General features: G+C 34.1%; 1 protein-coding gene across 11 annotated transcripts; it reads right to left on the bottom strand.

The window, feature by feature from the left end:
• Positions 1-200: 200 nt before the first annotated feature.
• On the bottom strand, positions 201-22,336 carry LOC124404593 (oxysterol-binding protein-related protein 8). Of its 11 annotated transcripts, none has more exons than XM_046878865.1 (18): positions 21,927-22,332; positions 19,564-19,709; positions 15,101-15,232; positions 10,908-10,963; positions 10,611-10,841; positions 10,231-10,375; positions 9,926-10,147; positions 8,198-8,763; positions 7,238-7,416; positions 6,826-7,003; positions 6,258-6,354; positions 5,537-5,733; positions 5,257-5,382; positions 4,237-4,485; positions 3,231-3,398; positions 1,876-2,051; positions 1,166-1,402; positions 201-773 (listed from the first exon to the last, which is right to left on the bottom strand). In XM_046878865.1, coding segments are annotated over exons 1-18 (3,126 nt in total). In that variant the 5' UTR covers positions 21,947-22,332; the 3' UTR covers positions 201-772. The 11 variants fall into 11 exon arrangements, with proteins under 11 accessions (XP_046734821.1, XP_046734819.1, XP_046734820.1 ...); XM_046878863.1 differs by having other exon boundaries at positions 201-779; positions 21,927-22,331; XM_046878864.1 differs by having other exon boundaries at positions 201-779; positions 3,231-3,402; positions 4,241-4,485; positions 21,927-22,331.
• Positions 22,337-22,856: the final 520 nt, after the last annotated feature.

The following is a 22,856-nucleotide window of genomic DNA, read 5'->3' as shown; positions in this document are numbered from 1 at the left end:
ACTCTACTGTGTACGTTTGCAAAGTTATTTATGAATTCTCTGTCACATTGGCAAGCTTAAATCATAAGAATATTATATTTCAGAATAAAAGGTCTAGTGAGAATTTCATAAAACGTATTTCCACTGTGCCTAATAAGCTTATTTCGAGCTTGTAGTAGATGTCTTCAATAATGTTCAGCGTCGGTGGAAAATTTTAATTATCCGAAAATTCGTGTCTTTTGCAATTGTTCTGGATATAAATACGGTTGCAGATCATATTGAGTATCTCAAGAGAAGAATAAATTCTGACTTAGTGTGCCAGTTACGAAAGTAGATCTTTGACTTATGCCTGAAAACTTTCGATTGCTAAGATATAAACGTGCATAATTCAAGTATTCGTAATATTAACTAGCAGTAGCACATGATTATGCTATTTGTAGAATTTTATTCAAGAATCAGCATCTGATTAAAGCGACTATTAATATTTTTAATCATTGAGATATATCGTTTAGATTTTCTCAACATGAACAAAATAATGTCAACAATACATCTCTGCTCGATATGATTGTCATATTTGAAATTCAATATCATGATTTTAATATTGATGCGAAAATTTTTCAAATCGTAATCGGAATTGGATATTAGAAGATACAGTTACTGCTTGAACTTAATGCACCTTTAGCAGTTTTAATACAGTGCATCCTTGTATCGATTAGATGAATACGCTTCTGTTGTCTTGTCAAGCATTTAATGCAACACCTAATAATGGCAATCACTCCGTTGCTGGTCCTCATCTGTCACTGTGTAAAAATGGTACATCGAAATTAGAGTGGTTTTTTTTAAAAAGGAACATTTTTTCGTTTTCATTTAAAAAACTTGTTACATGAAGTTTAGTTTGAGTGTATATCTTAGGTCGTCTGAGCCTAGGATCGATTTTCGTTTCATTATTTGTTTCAAGTCAACTAATAATGTGATATTGAATATTAATTTCTATTATTTAGCAAAAAAAATTTTAATCTAATTACTTTGTGAACATATTTTTTCAATGGTCCCAAAACTTCGAATTGTAAGAGCGAACAATGATACTTACAGACGAAATATTTTAATCAAAAGTTCTGATTGTTTCATGAAGTTTTTTTAGTCAGTAAACTATTCATTTTGAAATGATATTAAACCACAAACTCACCACTCCTTTGTTTCCAACGATCTGCTGTTCCATAAGTTCAGAAGATACTGTATGATGAAAATCACGACTATTACAATACCAGTGTCCAACAAATTCCTCAACGGCCTTGTCTCCGAAGCGTTTGCCTTTTGTTCCCTTTGTTTGATAGCTAGTTGCTCTACGATATGCTGAATTCTGTTCAGCTTTTCCCCGTTATCAAGTAATCGCGAATCCATCTCTTTTATAACGTCAATTATTCTGCAATAAAAAAAGCATTGAATTTTAATGTTCAATAATCTAGACTAAATTCATTTTAATTATATCGCATCATTTTTCAAATTCAAACTACCATGGTAAAATGATTTTTTTTTATACAGAATGAAAACTCTGAAAGTTTACTTGAAATTTCCCAAAGAACTCTGAAATATTTCATGAATCTTCTCAGAATGGGTAAAAGAATTTTGGTGAAATTTCATAGTAATTGCGGAAGTCAGAAAATCATAAAATGCAAAAACTATTTTCAGTAAAATTCACTATTACCTGGGGTGTAACTTGAAATTAAAAAATAACGAAATTAAATCGATGCGTTTCAGAGGAAAAATTCTAAAATATTTTAGAATAATGAAGCAAAATTATCAGTGGAAAATCTTCCCTCCCGTATTGATCTGCGACTCTGTTTGTTGGACAAATGTTAGCTCATTATAAATGTTGTTAAATAATAATGGGCGTACTTAGCAGTAGATCGTCGCCTTTTGCCTACTGACTGACTAGAATCAGAATGGAACTCTGCAGAGGAGCTGCCTGAATCATGGGCCGCTTCAGTGAGAGGCATGTTGTTAGTCAATTGCCTTCTTGAAGACTTCAATACCGACAAAGACGATCTAGATTCGGCTTGCAGCAGTGGCATCTGCAATTTTAGTTTCTTAAGCTGATTATCATTGTAAGTAGAATTGTAGAATGGCAAAATGTAACTTACGAATCTGATTTCGTTTAACATGGTTTAACTCTGGACTTAAATCATGTCTGAATAAAAAATAGGGGAAAGTAAATTTATTGGAATAAGGATAAAAATAATGGCAGAATATTTGTGCCTACGGAGCAAAGATCCAATCACAAGTAATACTTGAAAGACAGGATTTTCAAATTCCATAAAATTTTCTACTAATGGACAATTTCTTTAATTTCGTATTTTATCAAGTTTGAATTACTCATTGCTGTCAACAATTTGGAAATTTATGTGGTTTTATATACCTAAAACATTGACTTTATAAGAAAGATTCAAGTAACAATTTCTAGACAATTCGATTCTCTATAAAAATGTCTTTGGTGCAAAGTTTGTAGCATCAGTAGTTCATAAGTTATAATACATGAAAAAATGTAGTGACCAAACTATTGATTTAAAAAAAATTCTCTAGTCAATATTATAAGGATATTAATTCTCTACAAAATCATTTCAGGATCAGTCCGTATTGATTGTGGTCGATTCGTAACGATTTCCAAAAAATTCTATCTTTTCAATGTTATTTAAACGGAAAAATTTAGAGTTCCAAAACCAACGTTTTGAAATTGGATTTATGAAATATTTTTTCACGAGGATTTTACTTATACTATATAGATCAAGTTTTCAGGAGCGAGCAGAGAATAAAATGTTGTTTTGAATCGAAACACCCTAATATCCATGTTTGAAGGTGATTCAATTTTGCAGGGATATTTTCAAGAGCGTTTGAGAAATCGATTGATTAAGGTGTAACTTACCTGGAAAGATTGTAAAGATACATGTAACTAAAATAAGTTATTTAGTTTGAAAACAAGAGAACATAGTCAATTTAACGCGAACGAGAAGAATGATTACATTTATTACATATATTGACACCATTTACAATCCATCCAGGCTAATTAATCTACTATACAGGTACAGCATAATAATTTATACGTCAAGCTAGCAGGTGATTAATTATCTGTGATAATTCGACGGAATTGGGAAAGTTGAGTTAAGACAACTTTACTTATTCTTGGAGAAAATTCTCTGGCATATAGATAACGTCTTTGAATAGGACGTGGTTGCAGATCTTTGGGAACGCTGTACCTGAGTTTGCGGTTCAACCGAGATGATGCTACCGGTCCGCATTATTGGCGTTTTGTGCTTTGTTTTTGTCCGAACGATGTAGTCATACTCGTACTGAACCACATCATTTCGGGGATCCCAAGGGCGGAGATCAGCATGACGGTACATCCAATTGCCTGAGATTATATCCTGTCGGAAGAAATGGGATTACTCTACTCGGAATTAACGCCAAGATGGGTTAAAAAATACTTTTTCTTGATATATTCTGACCAGTTCCGCGTTTGTGATATTTTTTTAATACGATAGCTTCAATGAGGTAGAAGAAAAAATGAAAAAAACGCAATATTTGACAGTCCGCAATAAATAGGAAGATTCGAAGGTTCAGATTTGGTCGAAACGTTCCGTTGGATGACGAATCTTTTGCCTCTATTCCCGGCTGAAAATCTTCGGGCGCATTTTTGAAATTCCTATTCGGCTAGAGCCTTTCTGAAAGTTTTTGAATTACGTGAAAAGTGATCAGAATCATTTAAATAACTCTAAAACAGCTGGACGGAACATATCCAAAATTTAATCATTTCTCGGCGAAGGAAAATCCCATCAATTCAGACCAAAATCATAAAAATCGGTTTATTCATTTTCAAGATATCGTTGGACAAAGAATTGATCACACACAGGCGTAGACGTCCATCTGAAAATGGTTGAAAGTGATTCTCTAGACCTCAAACCGTGAAGATTAAGTAAAAACTCAGCTTTAAATTTTCAGGACTCTTAATAATGACTATTCTTTTTTTTTTCGCTCTGAAAAGCAGAAAATTAGGAGGTTCATAATAACAGTTCATAAGATTTATACCGAGTTTGTTAGAATCTTAAAGAATTTTGTAAAAAAAAAGTCAGAAAAGTTTGTTCACTACAGTGAAGTTTAAAAAATTCAAAACGGTACATAAAGTATAATTCTTCAGGAAATGCAAAGGAAACTGAATCAGTGATCAGCAATTAGAATATGTTGTAAAAACATTGCTTAACAAACCTGTACAAAATATTTTGGAACCCATTCTAGACCTTGTAGTTTTCTTTCGCGTGCACGCTCTCGTTGAGCTTCTTCCAAAACAGTTTTGGCCTCTGTTGCGGCGACCTGATCATCATTGTTAATCGCGTGAGTGACGGCTTGCCACAGATTTTCACTTTCCCAGCGCCCCTGCTGTTCTAAAGGTACGGTATATTTCTTCAATCTGTTCTTGCGGATCTCTGCTGTCGGATTGAAAAAGATGCTCTCCGTCTGGGAAGAAAAATATCACATATAGACACCAATTGGCGGCTGAAAAGTTAGTTGCAATTAGTAAGATAAAATTTACACTTTTACTGGTTTTAATCTAATTGCGTTGCTAATTATTTCTCATGATATTCTGATTACTTTTGCAATTCGAATACATTCATAGGTTTGTTGAAGATTCAGCGGAAATTTCTCAAAATATTGACAAAGTTTCACAAAAATTTTAAGATCCGTATCAAGTTTTTCAATAGTTCATAATTTCTTCAGATTCATCAGATTCATAATTTCTTCAGATTATCGACCTTATCAATTGATTTTCATCGGAAATTTTTGTTCGAAGGAAGTTCGAATCTTAATTTCGATCTTTCCACAGGATTCACCTTGAATTTCGATTTCCGGATTTCAGTTCTGAAGAAACCTAAACGCTTCCTGTAAAATCTTTTATCAAATCGCAAAAAGTGTTCAAATTATGTAAGAGTAATGAGAATGAAGTCGAAGAAAATCATACCGAATTCATCGGAATTTGCTCGATATTTGTAAGAAAAATATTCAGAAACAGTTTTCCAGTAGAGTTCAGAGATTAAAATAATCATTTCTAGATATTGTGTATTTTTATATTCAGGGCGTTTCACAACCGGTTCAGTTCGAATGTTTTATACTACGATACTACTTAAAATACAATTCCTCGACTTTCTCGATTCTCCTCACAAAAGCTGCTCATTAAAAGTTGCGGTAAATTCTTTACACAGTCGATTTGAAAAGTTATAAATAGTTTACCCCTGTCCGTTTGTCGGTGATGGTAATCTGTCCATCCCAGTAGCCCGAAATGGTTGCAAGCGTTTCCTTCCCAAGTCGAATCCTACCGACGACTTGGTTCATCTGTTCCGCGCCACCCAGAAATGGCTGAAAGAAGAAAACACGCTTATCGAATATTTGATCACGGCTATAAGGTAACCAGTTTTTAATTTTAGAAATAGTAGATTGATGATTCGTTGATTTTGACAGAAACACTCGATAATTCTGAGAAAATAATCTGGAGAAACAAATTTCCATGCACCTTCAGTTTGAATTCCAGTTCCGTCTGATATCCCGTCTTCTCACAATTGATGTTAATCTTTCCACCCAGCTCCATCGATAAAGTTCCCATCAAAATACCCTTGCAGTGAGCATATGGGATAGTCATAGTGTAATCCTCTCCTCTCGGTAGCATTGTCAATACTGCCACACCATCTAATACTGCCGATGTTGAATTGCCTGGGGACATTAAATGAAAAGTTGTCATAATTCCTAGTTTCATCCAAAACATTCCTTTACAGATATTAAATTCAACTCTTTTTAAGAACTTGAAAAATTTTTTGGAAAATTATTTCTTGATTTTTATAACTCGATGCCACTGGTAAGTACTCAGACACATCAGAACTCGGCTTTTTTCAGCATTGTGACGGAAAAATATGAGTTTTCGATTGAAATTGTCTCAATTTTTACCTTTAACACGACTTGGGAAGAAATAGTTAGAAAGACCAAAAGTTGGAGTTCTTTAGATTTTTAATGGAAAATATAGTTTCCGGAAGAATATAAGCTCATTCAAGAAACTCTTTCGAGCTTCTTGAAATCTCTCAGGCATGATCGGAATAATAAAAACTTCTTGAAAAATAATACAGAACTTTTCTCATAACTGTCTGAAAACATTCAGCGATTGGAATTATTCATTTTCAACTTTCTTTGAATCGTTTTTAGTAATGAAAAAATATAGCCAACCATCATTCAATCATACGTACCGTAGAATTTAGACTTGGCAATAATTGTAGCACTAATTGTAAAGCCGTCTTGGCGATTAGTTACATAGAATCCAGAGATTGGAGGATGATGAGATAGCTGAAAAAAACCACTTCATCTTATCCATTATTATTTCCAAGTATAATCAGCCCTTTAATATCAAGTGTTACCATCACATATCGCTGGTTTTCCAGATAATATTTTTTTGTTGAAAACATTTCTGAAAAGCTAAATCGTACCGAAGTTTTGAAAAATCTCAATGGACTGATGTTTCAGAATATTACATAAACATCCCGTTTGAAATAAAATTCAGAGTAAGATCACGGTAAGAATTTTTGAGCAACAATGATTTAATCTGCTTATTTCGTAATTGTTAAGTTGCATTTTATGGTTTACTGTTGTTTTCTAAAGTTCTATAAAATCTTTTGATCACTCTGCAAAGATTTGTGAAATTTTTAGGGGGTTTCATCGCATTTTAGAAAAAAAAAATTTACACGAGGATTACAAATTCGTTAATGATTCGAGTAATAATTACTTTTAGTAATCAATAGTCACAATTATAGGTAATACCTGTTCAGCAAGATAGAAAGTTCGCGATCCATTGGGGTGCTGCCAATAACAGCGATACGTCTCTCCTAGCAGTGGATTGTAGGGTTTTTTTAAGCCCTGGGGTTTCTTGTAAAATCCAGATAAATACCATTTTACAACACCTTTCATGCGTGTAAAAGCATCGTCCTCGAGTACAGCCCTGATCAGGAAAAAGATTTTCAATGATTAGCAGAGAAAGGATTGAATAGCAATAGTTTACAACTAGTGGAAACAATTAACCAACATACGAAGAAGTTACACAAATTTCAACGATTCGCGGCAAAGAGAATGAATGGCTAACTTGAGGGTAAGTTGAAACGATGAAAGAATCTGCGGTAAAGTGACGCAAGACTCAATGACTCGGATTTTGCAGTTTAATCTAAGATGCACCTACTTGGATAAAAGATCAGCGTGATAGTAGGAGTCTGCTAGTTTTTCTAGAAATGATCTGGGCTCCAAAATGAAGGTCGGCAGCACAACTTTAGAAAGGTCCATCCCAGGCCTGACCTGCTTCATCAGGAACCAAATAAGAGATTTCTGTTCATCTTGTAATTCTGTGACCACTTCGCCAGCCTGTTTTGGAAAAATGATTTTATTCAGAAATGATTTTATGATAAGAAGCAAGAGGCGAAATAATGGATTAGAATATTTGTATTAGAGAAAGGAATGGTAAGAAAATTTTTTTTTTTCACTGCAGTTTCTTACCAATTACCTGTGGAAATGTCGAAAATTGCATATAAAAGGATGAATGGCTTGTACAGTCTCAAAGAAAAGGAAATAAGAGAGAAAAAACCATTTGAAAAATCCCCAGCATTCTCATTAGTGCGTATAATGGTAACCCACAATGATAAACACGATTTAAACGTTATCAATGTGTGATGATTATGCTAATATGTAAAATTTTGTCAACCTCTTTGAGAAAATTAATGGTTATCTAGTCAGTGAGCAAAATGATCCCAAAAGCACTGGAGTTTGATTATTTTGAATATTTTAATGATAACGATTTTCTGAAATTATTCATATCTTGTCCTGTGAGTTTGAAATTCACTTGGATTCATTTCTATCACATGGCAGGGATGTTGTTTGTTCGTGTTTTCTATTATAGTTATAAATAATATTACTGAAGATTTTTCAACACGATTTTTTCTATTTTCTCAAGATTTGATTTAGACGGTATATCCTATTTATTCTTAAGAACATGCATTTTGGTATTGTAGCTTGCAGTACTTGTATGATCTTATTTCTCATTCGTTGAGGAAATGTGAGTGAAGCGTGTATTTTCTCCCATCAAAAAGAAGCTAAAAATATTTCGCAATGAAAATAACAAAGTTTATGGGCCGTGAATAACTCTTACCGATCCAAGTACTTCGTTTTCCACAACCGAATAAGGTGTTTCATGAATTTGATCAGGTTCTTCCTCCTTGACAGATGGTTCAGACTCGCTGTCAGAGGCGCTGATTTCAGCATCTGCGACTACACCATTCTCCGGCTGGCTGACATCGTCAAGGTCTGTGTGTGAAGCGAATACAGGATCTAGCTTTACTACGTGTCGGGTCTCATACTCTAAGACGTGAACAGAAGGAATGGTCATGCGACGGGAGAAGGAGATTTGACTGGATCGAGAAATCGGCGACGGAGGAGCAGACAAGCCTTCGGCTGTGTCTGAGCCATCCCTCGATATCGCTGAAGTGGGATCTGTGGCAGGAGTCGCGGATCTAGCGTCCAGCTGTTTCTCCCAATAAGCTACGGCATGGTACAATTGCTGGAACATCGGCGTCGGAGATGGGCATAAACTTTTTGGAATGTGCAGCATTTTGGGAGATAAAGGCTGGGGGCAAGACAGCAGGCGCCTTTGTGGTGTATTGGGTGAGGGAGGAGCATAATCCCGTAGAGTCACCAGCGGAGCTCTCAGAAATTGTTCTGAAGATTGCCGGTGAAGAGCAGCAGTGCACGAACAACAGCCAGCGTTAGTGACTTTACCTCAGAGTTGGATCGAAGGTAGGCATTTCATTTCTTCTCTTTAGTACGCTACGAGTCTTGAAAATATCAAACGATGCCATCTGGTGGCGGAATTTGTACTATAGGTTGTCACATTTAATTTTAAAAGTTGTTGTATCATGCTTATTTTAGTCTTTACCTACACAAACTGTGTAAAGAGAAATGCAACCATTTGCACGGAACTCTCCGTCCTTTTATATCCCTATTATTTAGCTAAAACAGTGACCCAAGTGATCAGTCGATTGCCTGGAGCGACGCCATATTGCTTTAGTCACACCTAACTTTGTATCCTAATTCATTTTCCCTCAATTTTCAGAACATGATGAAAGTTTGAAAAGGGGGTAAAGTTTATAATACGACCCAAACTTATATCTTTTTATTCGAAATTTCATAGTAAAATGGGTATATTTTGACTTGTCAGTCATGTAAAAAAAATTGAAAAATCTCCGGTGGACACCTTTTTCAATAATATACTATACAAGCCCCTGAAATTTCCCGTGAAAGTTGTTGAGAACCTCTAATCAATTCTGTGAACAGCGATTTTCAATGTAGTCATCAAACTTTGGTTCAATTTCATACAGTAATTTGTGAACTGTCGGAGACTCATGAAATCATGCAAAAAAATTATTTCAACAAATTAAATATTGTCAGAAGCAAAACTTGTAAATTTCAAAACAAAAAGGAAGACATAAGCGTTTTAAAGAAAATCATAAATTCTCTGAAAATTTTTGAAGTATTCTGCGAATAATTAATCAGCCATTGAAAAGTAATTTACAGAACGTAAATGGCGTTTTTCTGAAATATTGGACTTCAGAGATTCTCATCAAAAACTTTACACCAGGAATGTGAGTGAGACATGTATTTGTTCCGTTCCTTTTCATTCTGATATCCATAACCAACATAACTTCAGTTTCTGTATTCACTTGACACCTAATTTTCAAGAAACAGTTGACTATCGCAGGATTAACACAAATTTTACAGAATCAATGCGAAACATAAATTCAAAATTCATACAAATTAAGTATTTTAAAACAATAATTTTGACCAAAGCAAAGGAAACGAGGAGTTAGATTGTTGAGCTCACCATGATCATTGAAATGTTTTTCGTAATCTGCTTCGCTCCACTGAGTTTCATGAGTGGTTGTTGCATCATGTTGAGGTGATCGAGGAAGAACGCTACTAGAGCGAACAATAAGCGAAGAACATCGCAGAGAGAGCTCTAATGCATCAAGCCAACATTTGCCAGCAGCTTGAGACGGAGCTCTGAAGATCAGATAAGATGTGGGCAGAGGCTGGACTACAGCACCTGAAAGCGGAATACCCAAAAGTTCTTTGCCTAACTTCTCTCATGACTGTACACCATGAACATTATTTCAAACTTAGATTTACCAATAGCTTCTTTTTCGGGACCTCGTGGCGCCCAGATCGATTGCTCGAGTGGATGGAACAGTTTGAAGCAAAACCCGTCTTTTTTACTCGGTCGCTCTATTACTTGACATATGTTGAGTAGAATGGTTCCCACCCAGTTGTTACTCTGTAAAGTATTAAAAGCAATTGCTTAGCCTGGTTAATATTTCAAGTACAAGTCAACCGACCAGATGCAATATCTAATCAATTCAAAGTTGAGAAGAGTCGAGTCTATTGAGACCAAAATCATTAAAATCCATTAATTCTTTTTTGAAATATCATCAACTGAATTGAATCAAGACTGAAGAAATTGTAAAGACGATTATTTCAAATTTTTCGAATCCTTCTTCACGAAGCTATACCTTTATCTTTGGATTCTTGTACAGCAGCAGCAATCCAGGTTTCAAAATGCACCACAACTTGGTCCAACTCTTGAGCGTGCCACGGACCTTGAGCCAGTCGCTCATGACGACGACGGTCGGATCTTTAAGGGAGCTGAGGAGTTCATTGGCGACTCTTTTTTTCTCCATCCGATAATTTTTCCTCTGTGCTTTGTAGGACTCCTTGCGAGTCAATTTTCCAGCTTCGCCAGACTGGAATATGGAATCCATGCATAATTGAGCTATCGAAAGGGTTTTTGGACGCACGATTCGACTCACCTTTTCTGACGAATTGTCAGCCAGCTTTGGACAGCTTTCACCCATCGCTGCTGGACCTAAAAGCAGTGAAACAGTTTAAGCATTCAAAGCAGCGCTCTAATTTTCCTGAAATTTCAATTGTGATGAGTGTTATTGCCGTTGAATGACCAAGAAATGAAGCCATAAATTTAGAATAGGTAAGGCTTCTTGCATACGTGCGATACGATTATTGGATTTTAACGTATTGCTTGTCTGGTGGATGAATTTAAAACTTGACAAGTGGAACAAGCAAATTTTGAACATCATATCTGAGAAGCAGTTTAAGTTAAGCACAAATGAAAAAGTCTTCCATAATAAAATATTAGAAAATGGGAAAAGAACTGTTCAGAAAATTTCTAGCAAAGTTTTTTGCTCCACTGATAGTGTCCACAAATGAAACAACATCTTTATTGTGTGATAATAATGAATCTGAAAACATTCAAATAACACAAAATAAGATATCAACATATTGAGAAGAGGATTAATTGAACTTGGGTGTTCTTTTAATCCAATTTCATTATTCTTGTGTTTATTTTTCGCTCTGACTAAATCCCTACAAAATGTCTGAAAACATTAGAAAAATTTTACATCACGCTTTACGTCATTTGTCCAAACACTTGTAGTCACATAGTTACAAAAATCTGTTTTTACTCACTGTGGAGACAACTGTCTACAAACATTTGTTAAGGCGATTTTTGGAGATCTTTCTGTCGTTCAAAATAAACTCAAAAACATTCGAATCGCATTAAAAACACCAGAAGAGATTAAGCATTTTGTATATTCTAATTGATAAAATCTATCCTGAAATTTTTGATATCTTACAATCAGCTTGTGTTATTCAAATTTGCTCGGATTCATTTCTATTACGTAGTAGTAAGTATGTTTTTTCTTTCATATTCACAACCATTGTTACAAATAATACTGCTGGAAATTTTTTAAACTATTTTTTCTCTTCTGCCAACTTTTCATTCAACGAATGGGGTTCGTTATCCCTGAAACCAAAAATCAGCAGAAGCAACATTACACCAGATTTTCTTCGCAGGTTGTTTGAACGCGGGCTATGTAACCCGGAAGTTCTTGCGGCTTTTTTTTTCTTCAGTTTTCTACTGATCGATACCAGTTTTATAAAGTTTTTCAGTGCGTTAAATTAATTTTCCCCTCCAAAAACTTATTAAATCCCTGTCAGGATAAAGAATTTTCTTCGAAAAAGCATTAAATTTTCAAAATTTGGCGCGCAAATTAAAATAACTCGTTATCCGAACTGAACAAAAAAAAATTTCTCAATATTTAGACCTCACTTTTACAAAAAAAAAAAAAAAAAAAAAAATCAGAGGGCCAGAACTTTCGGGTTAGCCCGCGTTTAAATGACCCGTTCCGTATAAAACCGAAAATTAGACTCACGCTTGATTGAATAAAATGTCTATGAAAAATGATTTGATTGGGATTTTTTTCGTGATAGAGTTAAAACGAAATACTGTCGTGCCTAAGAAGGTTGAGAGCTTTGTATTCATTTATTACAATCTTACTTGTTGTCGGTGTGCGCAAATCAGGTGTGCTGTGAAATGCATTTGAGAAACGTTTTGGAAACTTCATTTTTGAATTTGTATTATGTTTATGTTTATAAAGAATTTGAGCATTAGCGGTAAACAAGAAGTTGTGCACTACGGAAATAAGAATATTGGACTGCTAACTGCTTTTAAATGTATTATAAGAGATACAATATCTAATCATTCTCTAACTGTTATCAGCTGTCCATCAAACTGCTTCCCGCGTTATGATTACAACGAGGAAAACCATTTTCAGAATACATCGTTGCGTTTATTGTTGCACGTTTACGTCGTAGGGTAAAAAGTAAAAATGCGAATTCCGTAAACGTGAACTTAAAACAGACCGTAAGTTGAAAATATTCAATTATTCACGCTTTCTCGAATTCGACATTCGTTGAAAATAATTTTTTATCGCTGATGCGATGCCTGAATGATGGCTAAACCTGATAAAGGCGTTTATTAGAAAAAAAAAAATTTTTCACTCATAGCAAAGTTTTAGCATGTCGTCAATTGAGATTAAAATTTTTTTTCAAAATAATCTCTATTTTTCACAGCTTTTCTCTGATTCGGATATAATTTTCAACTTCTTTGAAAATTCGTTGATGAATTGGAATGGGGTTGAGAAAGTTCAACAAAATGGCGGCAGTTTTTTGATCATTGAAAGCATATTTTCTCAAAAACTATCAAGGATTCAAATAAGAAGTCGTAAGAGGTAAGCTTCTTCATTTACAAATTTTCTACAAAAGTTACAATTTTCACTTTTCAACGTCTCGTAGCATTCCCAATTTCTTTACAAGACTTGAAGAAAAAGAAACATTCACAATCAGAAATTGAATAGATTCAAAACCGGTGAAAAATATGGAAAAAGAGATAGAAAAAATGGTCAAAGAGCAATCATTTTTTGTTTACGTTAGGTAATCCGTGATAAACAAGAACTTGAGTTTTTTACTTTTCTTAAATTCATTCATATAAATATATAGTCACTCGTATTACTCAAATTTTGACAATTCCAGTCACTCCTTGTTGGGAACAAACTGTGGTAACGGTTTGATTTTGAAACACTGATAAAGCGTAAAATGTACATATATTTATGGATCGAGAAGGTAATTTTATATTCTCATTGTTAACGACAGAATATTTGAATAAATCATTTATACAGGGGATAAAAAATAAAACATTTTATGCTGAGTCAGAGGTCACCTGCAGGGTTTGAGTTAAAGCACACACACACTCACACAGACAGGACAGACAGACACACATACATATATATGTATGTATGGATGAATACCGAAGGCATCTATCATTTAACCGAGTAGTTTCAATCAATACAGACAGAACAAAGGTGAGAAGCTAGGCCATTTCGATCGACTTTAAAATTACAAATTTAACGTTTGACCGTGCAAATTTTAAATTACACAAGCCATACATGACCATTAGGTGCGAAAATAAATGAATATACAATATTCATAGCTTTTGTGGATAAATTTTTTTTGTATTATCATTATTATTACTTACTGGTCAATTACACACATGATTAAAGAAAAATTTTCAGTTTTGTTAAAGAATTGATGAAACGCCGCCATACAAGTTTGTAAAATAACAAGTGAGAAACAAAAACATGAAAAGATTCGTCGATGATAATTTAGAGCAGACCAATTGAGAAGACTAAAGACGAGTGTGATTCAATGACGGTTAGACAGAATATTGTTCACTTTTGTTCAAACACTAGGTGTGATCTTAAACATGTTGTCTATAAATTGATTTGATCATTGTTTTCATCATGGCTATCAGCTTCGCCATTTGAGCCAGAATTCTGATTTTCAAACCAGACTGATCTTGTTAGAACTGGTTTCTCAATAGTCTGACAAATTGTATTTTATTAAAGACAAGACAATAAGTACATTCAAAATTATCTTCCATTACTCAATTTACATAAACTACGAATATGCGAAGGTGAAGTTTTGTTTTAATAATCTCTGAAACTGATATAATTCTTCGACGATGGAGTAAACACAAGAAGAGAAAGAAACGAACAAGAGATATGTGGATAATTCAGCTGATATAAATTTGAACAGGCGGTGTTGATAATTGCTGGTGACTTTGATCATCCACAAGCATACCGAATGATGATCGTTTCTACTATGTACAGCAGATATTGACACGCTCAGTACCAGTTACAAATAGTTGAAGGATGTTCGAAGCAGGTGCTAATAGGAATTTGACCTAGAAGTTAAGCACAAATAGTGGTCAATGAGAAAGTGGAAACCGTCTCAAAGTATACGTAACAGATAAAATATTCATTTATCTACTATCACGCCATTTGTTTGGCGCCTTGGCAATAAGAAATTAAATTTAATTGTCATGACTAGAAAAAAATTTATAAGAATACTGGAAATATCTGATAAATTTCGATAAGTTCGAAAAAGTGCTGAATTCTTTCTAGAAATTCTCTAGAATTTCATGAAAACCGAAATTATTAGAATGACTTAAACCTTTTGGGAAATAAATACAGTACACCTAATAAATTTTGAAAAAAAAATATTATGACAGTTTTCTGAGAATTTTTATCACCAAAGTACTGCGAAGATTTTTTTTTTTTTTTTTTATAAGTTTTTGTATAAATATTACCTGTTGAGGATGCTGGAGCACAAGTAGAAATAACTGTACTTGTAGAGAGTGATTCTAATGACGGTAGTTTCGGCAGTGGTGTTGATCCAGCTTGAACACTGCTTTGTCGAGGTTGTCTATCATCTCCGGCTGCTATGATTCAATTTTAATAAACCCAAGTTATCTTGCTGGTCCTTGTAAAAATGACGTCACCCTAATCATTCTACCGTCAATAATTCTCCTACTTCAATTGAAACGTCGTATTTTATACTCTTTATGTCTTCGCACGTTAATTTCAAATAATGCTCACCGTTTTAATTGCAAAAGAAGATCGTGTAACGACCAAGAGAAGAAAACACGCTGTAGAATGGCTGTAAAGGTACTATATTCATAAGAAAACTGGAATCTGACTGACTATTTCATTGATGTCAAGTTTTTTTCTAAGCCTTAAATCACAGTTAGAAAAAGGTGCTATAGATGTCGTTAAATTTTTTTTCAAACAACTTATAACACACATGTTTAACAATTAAACGCTTCGACTCTGCGGTACTCTTCTTGACGCATATGCCTTTACCATCAAAAGCGCAACGTAATTGTTTTGCACGATTTTAACTCTAATTGAAAAGCATCTAACATAATTATACAGCACCAAGCACCTCTATCAATTATGTACATAGTATTATCGACGGCAGATTTTTTCCCAAGTTCATTGAGCGCTTACTATAACGATCAGTAAAACCACCTTAGCCGATTGAAAATATTACAACACCCTAAACATCAATTTGGAGAAGCATTTCTTCAAATACACATGCAAATTTAATAACCAATGTACACGCAAATCATACAGTTCCTTATTATGATAGAGAAATCAGTAGAAATAACGAAAATTCAATTTTCATCGCATTAAAAATCCTCTGTTCATTTGATAAAGATACGTATTCTGAACAGTTCGATACCTGGAAGACTGAAATCGAAAAATTGTTCGACTTTATTTTGTATTTTTCTCAGCTTCGCAGCTTGGGTGACTTTAATTATTAAGGTCTTTATGAGTCATTCGGTTGGACAAAAATTCCGCACTATCATAAGTATGAAGGTGCATACACCTGTTTAATTCTTCTCTAAGTTTAACCACCATTTGAGCTATAAAAATCGTCCAAAGTTGAATCGTAAGCAAGAAAACCGTTGCAGAATTAGCGAAAGAACCTATTTGAATTTCTATTCTCGAAATATTTCGCACGGTCTACAGATTCAAGGATTAACAGTTGTAATATTAGTTGTACAAAAATATCTCTAGCCAAGTGTTCCGTCGCTAAAACTGTTTCGTCGAAAGAAATAAAGAAATACGATGAGCAAAGAAAGCTTCCCACTAAGAATGTAGTAATAGAATCTAATCATTTAGTGTAATCATGCATTAAATGTGAAAAATGTGATTAGTGCAAATCTAAATCCATGCAAGGTTTAAGAATACCCAATTCAAAGTGATTAGGAGTGCTAAAAAACGAGAATAAAAATTTATATAGACCATATGCGGACCTCATTTTATGTGACAAGAGGTGATTAGTACCTTTTCCAATGAGCGATTTTCATATTATTCTGTAGACAAAGTTTGGAGACAATGAACTTCGTTCGATATTCCACAATTTAACGTGAGATTGGCTAGAGCTCGGGATTCAGTGTAATCGCATGGTCCATATCGTATTGCACTAAAATATCTTGAAGAAAAAAAAAGTTAGAAAAAGTAATGTTTGTTCAGGAACTACCCAATTCTACTAAAAGCTTTCAGCCAAATATAGTAACACACATAACATACCATAGAAAATATATATGCTCATTAGGATGATTCTTAGAAAAGTCATTTTTGAATTTCGACAGTCGCGACCCTTAAATCGACTCCAAATAATTAAAAAATAATTCAATTTTTCAGATTCTTATCTCAACTCTAATCCGTATCGGCAGAGGATTGATTTCCTCACTTGATCCTTTTCAAGGGAACAACATATCTACTAAATGGATTTCGATGAAATTTAATCTGGGTAGTTTTCTTGGTTTGTTGATTACGAATCTGGGAAAATTTCGAGTCCACATTTGCAATCAGGGACCCAATAAACGATCCTGTATGAAATTTCATGAAAATCCTTTTGGTGGATTTAGTGTTCCTTTGAAAAGGATTAAATGGAGAAATCAAGACATTATTTTAGAACTATTTGGAGATCGATTTAGGGGTCGGGACAGTCGAAATTCAAAAATCATCTTCGTAAGGACCGCCCTAATGTAATTGAGTCGTTTCGATTGGAAAAAACATTTTTATTTTTAGTTCCAACCTGAAAAACTTGTACACGTTGAGAAAAAAAGTCCTCGCCGAGAATACTTATCAATTGCTATTAATTATAAAAAGTTGGTCCTGAAATATAAAATCTTGACATTTAAATAACGTTGGCAAGTTGCAGTTTCAATTGAATTTCCTATCAATTTTTCACTCAAATCTTTACGGTAAAGTCAATAGTGTAGCGACCAAAGACGTTTATGATGAATTTTTACATAAAATTTCATTTCAAGGCTTATAACTTTGCATCGTTTGAGATACAAATTTTCTTTACTGTACGCTTCTTTAGAGATTTGAGTACTCTACAAAATGCTTCCAGTATTGACCCCAAATCATTAAATGTAACTGACAATGAGTAGCAACAATTGGAAAAGAAGACTTTAAAAAGAGAAATTTTAAAACTGAAATTCTTCGAGGTGGATGTTTTTCTATAACAAGTTTCTCAGGTGGAAGTAAAAAACAAAATTTTGCTTTCAGTCGTAACACCTTGATACACATGTTTATATACATATATGTGAGACAAGTGTTTGAAACTATATATTGTACGAAGAAAAAAGCAAATCGATGAATTCGAATCGACAATAAATTTTTGCGCTAAGCTTCCTGCTTTTATGTGACAAAAAATTACAGAAATATGATTTAAAATACAATAGTAAATTTTTTTAAATCAGATGGAAATAAGTACAGAAAGACACACGATAAATAAACTATTCAGGCCTCATCCTAAAACATTGATCAAATCCGTAGTAACGTTTGAATTTTGAATTCTTTCAATTTTATCCATTCAATTCGAATTATTTTTACTTTGTCACAGTGACTTTGAAAACAACTTCATCTGCCAACAGCAATGAACTCTTTTTCAAATATATAGGAAATTATACAAATCTTCTCTCATATTAAAATAATTCATAATGAATTCTCCAATTGCTTATGAATAAATATCCGAACAAAATTTCTCAGTGAAAAAGCAATTATTGGGAGAAATGTGTTTCTCAAAGGGTTGTTGGAGCGATGGTTAAGAATTATAAGCAACTGTAATGTTGTAAGTAAATAAATTTGGCTGTCAATTCTGCACATTTAATCTGAAAGATTTTGGAGACGCAAAATTTGAAGCAGGTTAATGTAGCCTTTGAAATCACTAGTAATATCGATTGCTACGAATTAAACTACTCATATCGCTGCTCAATTTTCAATAAATTCTAAGTATTTTTACAAGGTTGAAACATTTAAAAAAATTTCAGATATTGGCACAGGGTTTTACAAAATTTTCAGGTAAATCGCAAAGTTTTTGTAATGCTCGAGAAATTTTCTTGTAAAATTCTCCTCTGCAATCTCAGATATATTTTCATTATCAATCGATATTTTTTAGTTTATATTCAAATAATTTTTTATTATTGAATCGAATGATTCTTGTTATCGAATTTCGATTTCTTTATTGGAAACCAAAAAATATTTATAAAATCTTGTATCATATCCGAAAGGGTTTGAATGTGAAAGTTTTTCAGGCACAATTCTTTAGAAATATGTAGAAACATTTTTCCACTAAGGAGTGCCGATTGCAATTGGCCTTCAGAATCCTGTCATATTTTATGTGTGATGAGACGTTTAACGACAACAATCTATCACTTGTATAAATACACAAACATTTCATGTAACATTAATCAATACACCGTGCATCTACTTATCGAAAACGAAATACGATTTGCAGATGAAACATTCAAAAGGCACGCGAAGCCAGATATATTTTCAATTTAGTGTCCGATATCTATGACAAAACTTGCATTGAATTTGCTTCATAAGAAGTTTAGCTATAGTATCAAGCACTGGAAGTATTGTTATACGATGTAACAAAAACTGTAAAAAAATGCGTACCGATCATTGAAAAAAAAAAATCCAGAATATTTGTTTAACTGGTAGTTCGAAATCTTCAGAGTCAAATAACTTTTTTGTTGTATTAAATGACGCAAATAGTATGAAATTCGACTTAAACTCTTAATAGAAATTACTTTCTCAACCGTTGAATTTCTATCCATGCGTGTGAAGATAGGAATTGATGTAACAGCTAGATGAAGGTAGATGAAACAAGACGGCGACAACATTTTTCTCACAGACAACATAGAATACCACCAATTACTGTTTAAATCGCACGTATAATACTCACGACTGCTAAGCGAACGACTGACGTTAGGTGGGGTCATAGTTTTGAATGGCTCAGAAGGATTTCCTACTGAGACAGAATAAGATTCAGATTGTGTACGACGTTCTCCACCAGGCACCATGATTGGTTGTGAACTCATTTTTTTATTACTGCAATATAACAAAAACAAACATATATACATACATACATACATTTTTGCTGTTATTTCAATTTAACAACTACAGATCGGAGATGCAAATACATTCAATTCGATCCACTGATGTGAATAATTATTGCACGTAATGTTTTAAATCATGCATAACGTGGTAGTTAGCAATAATAACTACTAGAGAATTGAGTAATGACAAGCAGAATATGACCAGTCATTTGTACGTCGTATCGACTTTAAATACACAGTAGCAGTATCGGATAATTGTGTATTCATCGTACGACTGAATTATGCATCATACAAGCTTTGCGTTAGGACAAATTCCAGAATTCTATCCATGCAATGTGAAAAATAAAGTTAACAAGGCGAGTATCAGGCCTCCGGATCATTGATTCTCCTCAAACTTCCGGGGTCTTTTCCTTGACCTCAAATATAGAGCTTGTGATATGTAATTTCATCTAATAGGCTTCTCTTCACTCCGGTTACAATTATTCATACAGCTATAGTAATTGGATGAGTAAAATGCGGTAAGAAATGAAATATTCTTCTGTATTTTTACGTCAAATATTCATTCTCGTCGGCCTCTGATCAAGTTTCAATACCAAGAGCTCACAGATTCAATGTGAGAAGATCGATTATCTAAATATATACCCAACAGGTTTCAGTAGAATCCATGACCTTGAGACTTGATATATATCATATATACACGAAATTTATAAATTCACCACCATATTCGAAATTCAAAATTATAACTATTGTCTGTTATTTGCCGAACATTGAGCCTCATTTTCTATAATGGAGAGGAATCAGCTGTGCAAACACAGAAAAACGAAGCTTCAATATTGAATGTAACTGTAAAAAATAGGCAATCACGTATTGGTTGGATAACTTTACTTAGATAACGCGTAACCTAGAAAAAATAATATCGGTAAAATCGAAAGAAAAATAAATTACACAATCACCAAAATTCAACGTCAATATTGCTGAATTGAAAATTATGTCAATAATAATGAATGTTTTAGAACCGGTTAGGCGCCATTTCGACCTCAATAAAATTTAAACATTTTGAATTTTTCGCGGTTCAATTCGGTCATTTGGACATCTTTTTGACATAAGTTTTCAAAACACCCGCTTTAAACGAAAATCTCTGTGTAAATAATTCCAAAATTGCAAAGTGTTAGATATTTTTTACCGTTATTGACGTAATTTTTGGCTTGCGGAATATTTATGTCGGATTCAATAAATTAGTCAATGCATCCATTTCATACAGAATAATCAGTTGCTACTAATCGCGTCTTCTGCGAGCTTGTTCAAACAATTTCGTCTATAGATTTCAGGGTTGAAATCGAGTGGTAATTTTTTTTCTGTCGATATGTGTACAAACTTATATCGACAAAGTACTTATATGACCAGCTTATTACTCTTCTGACGGAAAAAACCAATTTCGGCACACGAAAATGAAAGAATATATAATAGCCAATATACGTGTATATATTTGAATGCGAATAAATTCACGGGATATTCACACCCTTTCGAGATAATGATTAATCAATATTTTGAACGTAAACAGCGCACATTGACAGGAGCGCTGTTATAACTTTGATAGCTTTATTGACTATAATAAGCAAGTGTGTAAAACACACAGTATAACGCATAATACGCATGTGTCATCGTGTCAATGAATCGAGGTCAATCAACTAACTGAAATACATACGTATCATTATAATGACTGTTAAAAATGATTATTCCCGAGTGAATGATATCATGTGACGTCGAATAAAATAAATTTCAAATAACGCGCAGAGAGAATCGCACCTTCTAAGCGTAGAACGTATTACGTCACTCCGCTGATTACGGGGGAAAAAAGTGTGTGTCGGCACACGAAAAAGACACTTGTAATGATGTGGGAAGGAATATCGTACACAGTTACGCTTTGGCTTTTTCGCAAGCGTCCGGTATCGATATCAAAATATATAATAACGTCTGGTTTACGTCACTTGCACACACCAGACGTGCGCTAAAATTGCCTGAAAGTCCGTATCCATCCAGCATGCGCCCAATACATTACGTCTATCACATACATGTATATGTGAAAATGCGGTGAGCGCACTGCGGTACACCAACACTCTGCTATCTTATGGCATTACGATTTTTTTAACTGGTAATTGAAAACTGGAATAACACACACGTTTTACTACTTCAAAAGTTAAACACTTACTGCGTTCCGGTATACGGCATCCACTGTTCACCTTTCGCCTGTATTCATGTTCGCAATGAATATTTATATCGAAATTAGACAAGTATAGAAAAAGAAAAAAAAAAAAAAAAATACTACGTATCTGGCAACGGCGTTCTGTCCAGGCAGGCAGGTATTAAAATAACGAGCGTTTTTTCCTCGTTAGAATAACCAGTTACACACGATTAATAATTAACTTATCACTTCAATTAGGATTTTGTCTACACGCGTACATTCATTAAATGTATCCAATTTGAACATTTAAATTTCTCTGTCGTTTGGATGGATATTATTTACGTATACGTAGCGCGTTCTCCGGACGGATCATAAATACTACACGTGCGACGTTAACGACGTCAGGGGAGTGACTGACTGACACTCTGACAGTTCGGTTATTCGGTTCAGTCGGTACGAGAGTTCGGCACAATCCACCTGCTAACGAAATCCACCTAGTTCCGATATTCGCTCAGAACTGTTTTCTGTCTATGCCACTCTGCTGGATTGTCGCTCGGTTATACCTATTTTTTTCCTAGGGAATTCTTACTGCTCGCAATAAGGAGAAAACGTCGCGTGATGATAATATTCATTGGTGCTTTAAAAATCTGTGCAATGACTGTGTCTGCTCACCTGAACTCTACTATTGGGATTATCATTTGGCCGTGCGTCGTCTGGTGGAAAAAAATGTAACTTATGCAACCAGGCTGACATCTAACCGTTGACAGTATTTTTCAGCGTGTGGATGGTAGAACAGGTATATTATTGATTACGCTTCATTAATTTATGTGACATGAGTAATTTGAAATCCCAATAATTACGATTTGCATCGATTAAAATTAAGAACTTAGGTTACATAGTAATAAAATGGCGCCGAGAACCAGCCTCTGACGTCATCTTTGACGAGAACATTTTCCA

The sequence above is a fragment of the Diprion similis genome, chromosome 3 (genome assembly GCF_021155765.1).
Source record: "Diprion similis isolate iyDipSimi1 chromosome 3, iyDipSimi1.1, whole genome shotgun sequence".
In the NCBI taxonomy this organism is placed as follows: domain Eukaryota; kingdom Metazoa; phylum Arthropoda; class Insecta; order Hymenoptera; family Diprionidae; genus Diprion; species Diprion similis.
The sequence above is the reverse complement of the archived record's forward strand: the minus strand, read 5'-3'. Positions and strand labels throughout refer to the sequence as shown.

Coding starts and splice junctions, on each gene's coding strand:
- LOC124404593 (XM_046878863.1), bottom strand. CDS start 21,946: ATGCCGTATACCGGAACGCA. Junction 10,842..10,907: donor CTGACAATTCGTCAGAAAAG/GTGAGTCGAATC, acceptor TCCATATTCCAG/TCTGGCGAAGCTGGAAAATT. Junction 7,417..8,197: donor AAAACGAAGTACTTGGATCG/GTAAGAGTTATT, acceptor TTTCCAAAACAG/GCTGGCGAAGTGGTCACAGA.